Source organism: Alligator sinensis, unplaced genomic scaffold (genome assembly GCF_000455745.1).
Source record: "Alligator sinensis unplaced genomic scaffold, ASM45574v1 scaffold35_1, whole genome shotgun sequence".
NCBI lineage: Eukaryota > Metazoa > Chordata > Crocodylia > Alligatoridae > Alligator > Alligator sinensis.
This window is the reverse complement of record NW_005842340.1, coordinates 1,433,393-1,444,299: the sequence shown is the minus strand read 5'-3', so window position 1 is coordinate 1,444,299 and position 10,907 is coordinate 1,433,393. Positions and strand designations below refer to the sequence as shown.

The 10,907-nt window shown below is 44.1% G+C and overlaps 1 protein-coding gene across 1 annotated transcript in view; it reads left to right on the top strand.

Annotated features, from left to right (window-relative positions):
* The window catches only part of LOC102381240 (fatty acyl-CoA reductase 1-like), a 118,092-nt gene that overhangs the window by 86,301 nt on the left and 20,884 nt on the right, over window positions 1-10,907 (top strand). Inside the window, exons 6-7 of the mRNA XM_006028775.3 lie at window positions 1,696-1,814; window positions 9,298-9,365. Of these exons, the coding sequence (XP_006028837.1) occupies window positions 1,696-1,814; window positions 9,298-9,365 (187 nt within the window). The remainder of the gene's footprint in view (window positions 1-1,695; window positions 1,815-9,297; window positions 9,366-10,907) is intronic.

Below are 10,907 nucleotides of genomic sequence, written 5' to 3'. Positions count from 1 at the left end.
AAGGATCATTTCCTTAAGGCACAGCCACCCTTCTTGGGCTCCCATCATTTCAAAACTCCTACTCTGCAGTGCGTCCTTGACTAATCGCCTGAGTTCATTGAAATCAGCTTTCCTAAAGTCTAGCACTTTCACCCTACTAGTTACCTTACCCACTCGACGTCTTATGAAGAATTCTATTATTAGGTGATCACTGTCCCCCAGATGGCTACCGATCTGTAGGTCCTGTACCATGTCATCCCCCGTTGCCAATACCAGATCCAGTAAGGCATTCCCTCTAGTGAGACCATGTACCTCCTGTGTCAGGTGGAGGTCCTGTACACAGGTTAGAAACCTGCGTGAACGGTGGGACTTTGCTGTCTGTAATGGGACTTTGCTGTCTGGGTAGTTTAGGTCCCCCATGACTACCGCCTCCTTAGCTTTTATGGTCTCCGAGAGCTGCCTCAGGAGCCCCAAATCTAGTTCTTTCCCTTGTTGTGGGGGTCTGTAGCAGACCCCTACCACCAAATCCCTTTCTCCTTGACCTCCATGTAACTTTACCCACAATCCTTCTACTTCCTCATCCTTCGATTCCGTCTTGATGAGGGTCGATGTATATTGCTCATTGACATACAGCGCAACCCCTCCCCTTTTCTTCCCCACCCTGTCCTTTCTGTACAGCCTATAACCCTCAATATGTACTGCTCAGTCATGGGACGAATCCCACCAGGTTTCTGTTAGCCCTACTAAGTCATAGGTGTTTTCTGCAAGCAGGAGCGCTAGTTCATCCTGCTTGTTCCCCATGTTCCTAGCATTAGTATATAGGCACTTAAGCAAGTTCAGAGCTTGTCAGAGTCTCTTGTGATCTAGGACTATAACAACAGAAGGTGGTTGCAGGGCAGGACTGAGGTGCATTGTCTAAGTTGTGAGGGAGAGGCTTGTGTGATTGCCTATATGCAATTGGCTTTTGGCCCTTGGGTTTGTCAGGAGCACCAAGTAATCATTGGAAAAACACGTCATTGTTTATGAGTTAAGGACAAATGCCAGAAACAGCAATTCTATGCAGGATTTTTAGGCAGGCCTGTCTCTCCCCAGATTTTAAGCAAGGGGCTTTGCACAGCTAAAGACTCCCTGTTTGGTTGTAACTCAGCCATCCCCTATAGGGAAGTGGCCTCCCCCTCTGATGGGGTCACAGGTAGATGCTGATGCAAATACTGCTTCCTCCTGTTCTCCCTCCTGTGTGGCTGATCTTGGTATCCCTGTCTTCTTCCTACTGCCTGGGAATTAAATTTCTGCCTTAGAGAGAAGGAGTAGTTGGGGGAAGGATACTAGGCCCTCCTTCACAGGCTGTCCATCTTGCTGGTTCTTCTCTTTCTGGCAGAGTCGCTCTAGTACCCAGTCCGCTGCTCTCCCTTTGAGTCCTGGCAGAGGACTAGTATAGACACACCTGTAGGCTTCTGATTGTTTTTATATTTTTTCCTGGCTTTATGTTGCTACGCTAGACTCTGAATGCAAACAGAAATGTATGAAAATACACTTATCACATTTTAAATTCATCTGAGGACACGAAGCAGATTGATCCACACAAGAGTATAAAGTCCTGATTCTCCACAGAGCTAGAATGATCTTCTGTGTTCCACACAGGCTTGAAAAGCAACTAAAATGATGTAGGATCCTCATGAAGCCAATGAAATTGTGTCATGGTTTTCTGTCATACAGGCTGGCAAAGGGATTCTCCGAACAATGATTGCCAATAATGATGCAGTAGCTGATTTGATTCCAGTTGATGTTGTCATCAACCTCACTCTAGTAGCTGGGTGGTACACTGCAGTCCACAGGTAAGAATACACTTTCTGTAATTCCTGTATGGTATAGTGGTTCCATATGTCTTTTAAAGGGATCCTAGACAGGATTTAATTTTGAAATTCACAAGGCAACAGCATTTGATTTTCAAGTTTAGCATTTTGCTTGCTAGTGGTAGGAGCTAAGAAGGGCAATGCCTGTTCCTCAGTACAGAGCAAGCTCAGGTGGCAGCCCCAAGTCTCTTTCTCATCGAACTGTCTAGGCATCAATGCCACAGTTGCTCAGTTTATTAATGAGGATGGGGTGAGAGACAGTGTCAAAGGCCTTCTTAAAGTCCAGAAAGACTACGTCCACTGAGACACCATCATCCAGGGATTTAGTTACCTGGTCATAAAAGGCCATCAGCTTGGTCTAGCAGGACCTGCCTTTGATGAACCCCTGTTGATTTCCCCTGGGCATGATCTCCCCTGCTGGCCCCTCACAGATGTGATCCTTGATAATTTTTTCAAGGATTTTCCCCAAGACCGATGTGAGGCTTATGGGTCTATAGTTTCCTGGGTCCTCCTTTCTCCCTTTCTTATAGATGGTCAGAAATTGGCTAATGGGGCACACCCAGAGAGTGGTGGTGGCCAGGTCATACTCGACCTGGCAGGATGTGAATAGTGGGGTCCCCCAGGGCTCGGTCCTGGGGCCTACACTGTTCAACATCTTCATCAGCAACTTGGACGAGGGGGTGGAAAACACGCTGTCCAAGTTTGCTGATGACACCAAGATGTGGGGAGAAGTAGGCACGCTTGAAGGGAGAGAGAGGCTGTAATTAGATTTAGACAGACTACAGAAGTGGGCAGATGGTAATAGGATGGGGTTCAATGTAGATAAATGCAGGGTGCTGCACCTGGGGAGAAGGAATCCACAGTATACATACAAGCTGGGGAGCTCCCCCCTAGAGAGCACAAAGGCGGAAAGGGACCTTGGAGTCATTATTGAATAATGACTCCAAGATAAATATGAGCTGCCAATGCCAGACTGCAGCCAGCAAAGCCAACCGCACCTTGTCATGCATCCAAAGATGCATCTCAAGCCAGTCCAGAGAGGTGATACTCCCCCTCTACGCAACATTGGTCCGGCCTCAATTGGAGTACTGCATCCAGTTCTGGGCGCCGCACTTCAAGAAGGATGTGGCCTGCCTTGAGAGGGTTCAGAGGAGGGCCACCCGCTTGGTTGGAGGGCAATAGGCCAGGCCCTATGAGGAGAGGCTGAGGGACCTGAACCTGTTCAGCCTCAGCAAGCAGAGGCTGAGGGGGGATTTGGTGGCTGCCTACAAACTCATTAGGGGAGATCAGCAGCAAATAGGAAGGGCCCTATTCCCCCCCAGCAGCACCTGGGGTGACAAGGAACAATGGCCAGAAGCTGCTGGGGAATAGGTTCAGGTTAGAGATTAGGAGGCAGTATTTCACTGTTCGGGTGGCTAGGATCTGGAACCAACTTCCTAGGGAAGTGGTCCTCGCTCCTACCTTGGGTAAATTCAAAAAGAGGTTGGATGAACACTTGTCTGGGGTCATGTGATCTCAGCATGTGCTCCAGCCAGCGGCGGGAGGTCAGACTAGATGATCTATTTAGGTCCCATCTGACCCCTAACTACTATGAAACTAAGTTAAGCAAATGGTGTTTGTTTGACTCGCTTTCAATTATATTAACTGTTTCAACTGACTGCTTGGATACGTGAAGATATTCTGGGGGTGTGGGCAAAGGTAATAATTGTATTGATATCAGAGGATACAAGTTACAAGATGCTATGATGCAACTGTTACTTCTGCATGATTCTTTTGTAATGTAAGTGTAGCAAAACTGCTTCAGCTTTAACCTTGCTTTATCCATGGTCCAGGTTAGGATAAGTTGGCTCACTTGTATCACTATGGTATCAGGCAAATGTCACATATAAGTCAAAACAGTTGCTGCACACCGCCAAGCAGCAGCTTTCCTACAGCCACCTTTAAAGCAGCTAGAATGTATGTTTGCCCATCCCCTTAATGTGTTGCTTTACAAAAGAGTGTGATGTAAACAGAAAGTGTATTAATAGCTCGCAGGATGGGAGGCAAGATATGATACCCCAATTCTTTGGTTAGTGAAAGCATATAAAAGCTACATTAAAGATTTAGCCACTTTTCCTGTTCAACTTCTCGAACCTTTATATTGTGAGTGTTCTGATATAAAGCAGCATGAGTTATTCTAGAGGCCTAGATAAATTCAAAACAAAAGTAAAGAAAAAAGAATGTGAAATATCTCTGTGTTATCCTGTATTCCCTGATCCTACAGTAGAGAAAAGCCTCATATAGAAGCCTGAATACAGGGAGCCTGATAAGACCTGTAAAAGGCAATGTGTGGGGTTCATTTTCTCCTCCATTCCACCCATTGGTGAAGGGGAAAAAATTACCTGGAACAAGCTCAGTATATTCAGAGAGAGATGCAAACACCTCTTATTTGTCCTAAGCATCCCACAGTGACACTACAAAAAAAGAGGGTGAGCTAACCATATTAGCCTGAAATCAAGCAGAAGGCAAGACAGGGTGGCACTTTGAAACTAAGATGATTCAGAGAAATATAAGCTTTCATAGGCAACAGCCTACTTCATCTCCCAGAGTAGGAGATGAGTGTGGGAGGTGTCTTTGACTATACAGTAGGTGCTGGCGCCTTGATTCACCTACTTCATCAGTCTGTGGGAAGTCAGTAGTGGGGAGGAGGACTCTGAGTCTCCGTCTGCTTCAAGAGGCACTGAAGAGTCTCCCCTTCCACCCAGCCACATCCTTTGTGAATTGTAGCAACCAGTCACCGCACAAGTGTACCGCTTTGCCCTTGGCTAGCACCACCCCACAGGAGTGCCAGGAACAGGCACTTTATTATAAAACCTCCCTCAAGTAGTCAACGAGTGCCCACTCTTACACCAGAGCAAATGAGACATGAAATATAAATAGTGCCACATTGTTTTCAGGGAACTGTGAAAATAATGAAATACTACTGGTTGGAGCTCTGTGGTCCCAATCTACACCCCACTCAAGTTAGTGGGAGCCTTTCCTTTTACTTCACTGAACTTTGAATCAGGTTTTTATATTTGGCTCAATGCAAAGCCCCAGGTCCTCTGCAAACTATTAGCTTAAAGCATGATACAAGAGTACCTGACCTATCAGCAGGTCATATCAGTTTTTGAAAACATCAACATTCCCCCTATAATATGCCTACGTGTCATCTGATTCCAAATGGAAGTTCTGATACAAAGGTTAACACTCCTGTTTCTGGCATAGGCCATCACTTTGGCCATAAGGGTAAGTCACAAAAAGCAGCAATAAAGAAGAGGACCCAACCACTTTTTGCATTAACTGTTCTTCAGGGACTTGAGCAGAGTGGAATCAGATCACAATCAGATCTCCAAGTCTGCTTAACAGGACCACTGGTCCTTGGAGTTTTCCAGAATGAATACAGCTTGCTTATAGGCCCTGATGATTTAATCTTTGCTAAATTGTCTTGTTTGTTTCCCTGATGCAGAGCTTCCCAATTACTGCTATGTGCTTATTAAAGGCAGAGAGAATGGGTAACAGTATTAAAATCCTGCTCACTATTTCAAGGTTGCAGAAGATAATGATATTGAAGCTTTGTGCACTTCTAGACGACAAAACATATTTTAATTAAGCAATGAACTCCTCAAGGGAAGCTAGTTTAATAATAGTTTGCAATTCAGTAGGACTCGTAATTTGGGGATCTCAGGGCATGTTTACAAAACTATAATAAAGCTTCATAGGTCTCAAATGAAGCATCGCAGGGCTCCAGTAACACTCCCTGCAGTTCTGTTTCCCTCCCTGCATCTGGTATCATCCCTGTCCTGAAAAAAGACAGCTTTTCTTCTCACTACCCTAGTCCCAGGGGTTCTGAAGATTCAGGGTGCTGAGGAGGGGTGCTGAATTGTAACATTGTACCGAGCTGGGCTCACTGGGTCCCAGATAAGGCCTTGCCTCCTCTGGAATGGTGCTGAATGGTGCCAGGCCCTACAAAAGAGCTTGCGGCATGTGGCTTGCAGTGCTCTCTCCTCTCCGGACATGTGCTGCACTGGTCTGAAATTGTTGATGATTCACATGCATTGCATGTAGCCCTTTAGTCTGCATACAGAAAAGGAGATGCAGGCACAAAAGACCCAGGCACTCGCATGATCAGGGGTCAGCAGGGCAGACCCTATGGGGAGAGCCTAAGGGACCTGAACCTGTTCAGCCTCCACAAGAGAAGGCTGAGAGGGGATCTAGTGGCCTGTTACAAACTAGTCAGAGGGGACCAGCAGGCATTGGGGGAGTCCCTGTTCCCCCGAGCACTACCAGGAGTGACTAGAAATAACAGTCACAAGCTGGCAGAGGGTAGATTCAGACTAGACATCAGGAGGTGCTACTTCAGAGTCAGGGTGGCTAGGATCTGGAACCAGGTTCCAAGAGAAGTGGTGCTGGCTCCTACCCTGAGGGTCTTTAAGAGGAGGTTAGATGAATGCCTTGCTGGGGTTGTTTGAACCCAGTCCTTTTTCCTGCCATGCCAGGGGGTTGGACTTGATGATCTGCTCAGGTCCCTTCCCACCCTACCTACTATGAAACTATGAAAAAGCTTGGGCATGTGCCTGAATTACGTGGTGAATTATGGGCACAGCCAAAACTAGACTGGAGCTCTGCTGAGTCCCAGGCCCATACTATAACCATTAGAACAGTGATTCTCAACCAGGGTGCTGTGGCCCCCTGGGATACTTAGAAATCTTTTCAGTAATGCTGCAGGATGCCACACAAAGTTAGCACCATTGGGTGTACAACATAATTCACAAGATAAACCCAAAGATTTCAAACAGAAATTCGTAGTGGTAAAAACATTCTGACCTGTTTGGTCTTTCTTTGCAACAGAAGAAATACCCTGTTGGTATTGTTTTTCTATTGTCAAAAACTTAAGAGTGAAAATTAAGTGCAAGTATCTTCTGAGGAATGCCTTCAGTCGACCTAAAATGGTTGACAATTACTGCATTAGACCATAATCAGTCTTGTTTGAACCATATTGCTCCCTATTTAAATTTTATTTTTGAGGCATGAGGCCTCACTTCAAGGAGACAGTCAGCTGGGCGAGAGATGAAGATTTTGGTATTATTTTCTGTAGTTGAGAGTACGTGAAGTTTTACACATCAGGTACATGGGACTTGAGGGATATTCAATAAAGATGTGATTTGTTTTGTGTATTATTATGCAACTTTCACTCAAAAACAAACAGAAGCAAAGTTTGTATATGCTAGCAAAAGGAGTTTCTTGTGAAAATTGGAGGCTAGATTCATAATTCCTCAGTAATGTGTGTATGGTCCACGGGTCTAGCAAAAATTGCATTTTATGTAAATTATTTATAAATATTTAATATGTCTATGACTTCACCTTGGAGAAATTATCTCCAGTATATCAAGAAGAACTGTATGATAAATCAAAAGTGGTGTATATTTGTAACGCTCCCACTAGCTATTCAAGTCCTTGACCACATACCCTAAGCAGGTTGTACTCCCCTCGACTCGCCTGCCACGACTTGATGGAAACAAATTCAAAAGAGGGGTTCAGTGGTGTAAATGAAGAAGTTCCCGCTCCAGGTACTCAGTTTGAGGAGCAGTTGACCCTGGGGCTCCACCTTCCCTACTCCCTAGCCACACACCAGCCCTCATTGTTGAGGTGTCTTGATATGATGCAATACTCTGACCAGGTCCAGTCCTGATCTAGAGCAATCCTGGTGGATTTCTTTCTAAGCCCTTTTTAGGTCAGTCCCTGAGCCCTGTACGTAAAGAGTTACTCTTTGTAGTGGGCCACTGATAAAGAGCTGGGTCTGTCCTGGCCTTTGCATCCTCACTGGACCATTTATAATAATGAAAAGAAACAAAGAGAGAAAAAAAGAGGAAACAAAACCAAGAAAGCCTCCACTCTGGAGGTGTTGCTTCAGTTTGAGCCCAATGTTCCTCCTGGGCTTCAGTAATCTAAGCTCTGTAGAAAAGATACTTTAAGAAATGGGTGAAGGCACTGCTCCTCAGCTTTCATCTTAATAGAGCCTCCTTTGCTCTGTGCTTGATGAGCCCTCACGGATCCAACACTGATATGCCTCAGTGCTCCGAGGCTGTTCCTGCCCCAGTCCCTGCAACTTTGGGGGCAGTTCCACCTCTCCTCATGCCAGCACTCTGAGTGCCTTTTAAATGTCCCATGGTGGCACCAGAGGCTGACATCATCAGCCGGGCGATGCCAAGATTGATTGACAGGGAGCTTTTAAAATGCAGCACCAGCACGCATCGCTTCAGCTCCTATCTTGAAGGTAAGTACTCCCTGCTTTCAGAGGCTTTTTGATCGCCCCTGTTGGGGTCTGCTGTAGGTCCTATGGGCTCTGCAGGGAGGTAGGTCCCCATTTGTTACAATATTAAAACTTCTATTTACTGTTTTACAGTTTAAATTACTGAAATATAGATAATTTATGACAAGCCAAATTTATTATTTCTTAATTCCATTTTTTTTTTAACTGCTGTGTAGATTTTCTGGCTGGGTTTGATTTAAACCTACTTTTTAATTGCACTTTCTATTTCTACATAGAACAAACCCTTTTAAGGTCATTATTTTATGAGTTGATAATGTCATGCTCTTAATAATCCACGGTATGGTTTTTAAACTACTTTTGCCTTAACAACTATTTAATCTCAGTTATATTTAAATCTGTTCTTGTTTGCTATATGTTTTTGTTTATATGGTCATTGATTCTATACTGAACAATTAAAGTGCAGATCATTGAATGTCGTGTAAAAAGTAAGATTGTCCTCTCTTCAGATTTTTCATTAAAGACTAAAAATAACATTTTCAAAGGTTCTAAGTCCATTTTACAAAAGTAACTAAGGCATTTAGGCTTTAATTTTTTAAGGCTATTTAGATTCCTTGAAATCCATTGAAATTAGGATGCTATATACTTTTTAAAATCATACATTTAGGGGCACAATTTTGAATTATATTTAGCCATCTAAAGAGTAGATATATTGTGGGATTTTCAAATGGGTTTTATGTAAGATAGATACCTAACTCACACTGAAGTCAATCAGAGGGTTTGACATTCTTGAGCAACATATGCCATCAACCTGCTATTGTAGACATTTCCCTGGCTGGTTGTCCCCTTCCACCACACAGATGGCTGCTTTCCTTTAGTGCCGCATTGTGTATGTTGTGTTGAGGATGAAAGACCCTACATAAGTGTAAGGTATTGTTAGAAGATATTTTCCTAGCTGTTACTTATTTAGCTGAGATTAAAATACATAGGGCTAATGACTGCCCATATTTGCATCTTAGAAGCCCATTAAAATCAGTGAGACTAAAAACAAGATCTGAACACTGAAATATTACAGTTAAATTTTGCTCCCATCCCCTTGGCTTTCAGGATAATTGTTTCTATTTCTTTTTCATCATTTTTAATTTGCTTCTTTTTCTACATCCACTTATTTTACAGACCAAAAAACATGATGGTGTACAACTGTACAACAGGTGGGATCAACCCCTTCTCCTGGGGAGAGATGGGTAAGTTCCAACTAAAGGATGAGAGTATAGGTTGTCAATGCCATTCCTGATTTCAGCTGTCACTGTGCTCAGCATGTATAAGTCATGTAACAGTTCATGGCTGAACTGCAAGCTCTTTACAGAGCTTTCACAGGTCAGGATTTAGGCCTCACTTCAGCAAAGCACTTAAGCACCTGCTGGATTTTAAGCAAGTGAGTAATCCCATCCCTATTCAGGAATGAATGGAAGCACTTCCTAAATTTTAAGCACCAAAATTATTCCTGTTGGATCTTGAAGACTATAAAAAAGAAGCAAAGCAGAAGTATAACAAGCAATTTTTGTGCCTTAGACAGTGGTGGCAGCTGAGCTGGCAGAAGCCACCATTCTCATGCCTAGGTCTGGTGCCATGCTTACTCACCTCTAGTTAAGCTACCAAAATAAAGATAAACACTTCTGGTTCCAGAGAACGATTCCACACCCAAATTGTTTTCTTCTGCTTTTCTTTTGGTTTGTTTAAATACAATCTGAGAACTAAAGTGAATGATGGTCCAAAGACAGGTCTACTTCCCAGAGCAGCAAAAGCTAGTATACTTAGGAAAAATGCAGTTCCTTTTGCTTTGTATTTTTACAGACAGTCTTTGGCTCATAGAAGAACCTAGCAATCAAAGACTTAATTTTAAATGGTATGCCTTTCAGTAAAAGGATCTGGTCAACAGAAATATTCAAATTAGCTCCATAATCTTTTTTTTTTCTTTGTGTGAAATGTTTTAAATGTGGGCTCATTCTAAGACAGGTGATACAAATGATGTGACTCTTGGTATCATTACTCTAGAACAGTGATTCTTAACTGGAGTGTCATGGCACTGTAGCCAGACAAGGTTAGAGTGCCACACGGTATTCACAAACCTAAAAAAATGCAACATCAGTGTCAACACATGGGAGACTTAGATTTTAGATTTTCATAGACATTAGGGCTGGAAGGGACCTCGGAAGATCATCGAGTTCAGCCCCCTGCCCAAAGGGCAGGAAGTCAGCTGGGGTCATAGGATCCCAGCAAGATGAGCATCCAGTTTTGTCTTGAAGGTGTTCAATGAAGGCGCTTGAACCACCTCCGGTGGCAGGCTGTTCCAGACCTTGGGGGATCGGACAGTAAAGAAATTCTTCCTTATGTCCAGCCTGAAACGATCTTGTAGTAGTTTGTGACCATTCGACCTCGTCATCCCTTGGGGCGCTCTGGTGAACAAACGTTCCCCCAGATACTGGTGGTCACCCCTGATAAACTTGTAGGTGGCCATCAGATCACCCCTGAGCCTGCGCTTTTCCAGGCTAAAGAGCCCCAGGGCTCTCAGCCTGTCATCGTAGGGTCTGCTTCCCTGACCTCTGATCATGTGCGTGGCTCTTCTCTGGACTCTCTCAAGCTTCTCCACATCCTTTTTGAATTGTGGAGCCCAAAACTGGATGCAGTACTCCAGCTGCGGCCTCACTAAGGCCGAGTACAGGGGGAGAATGACGTCCCGGGATTTGCTTGAGAAGCATCTATGGATGCAAGCCAGTGTTTTGGTC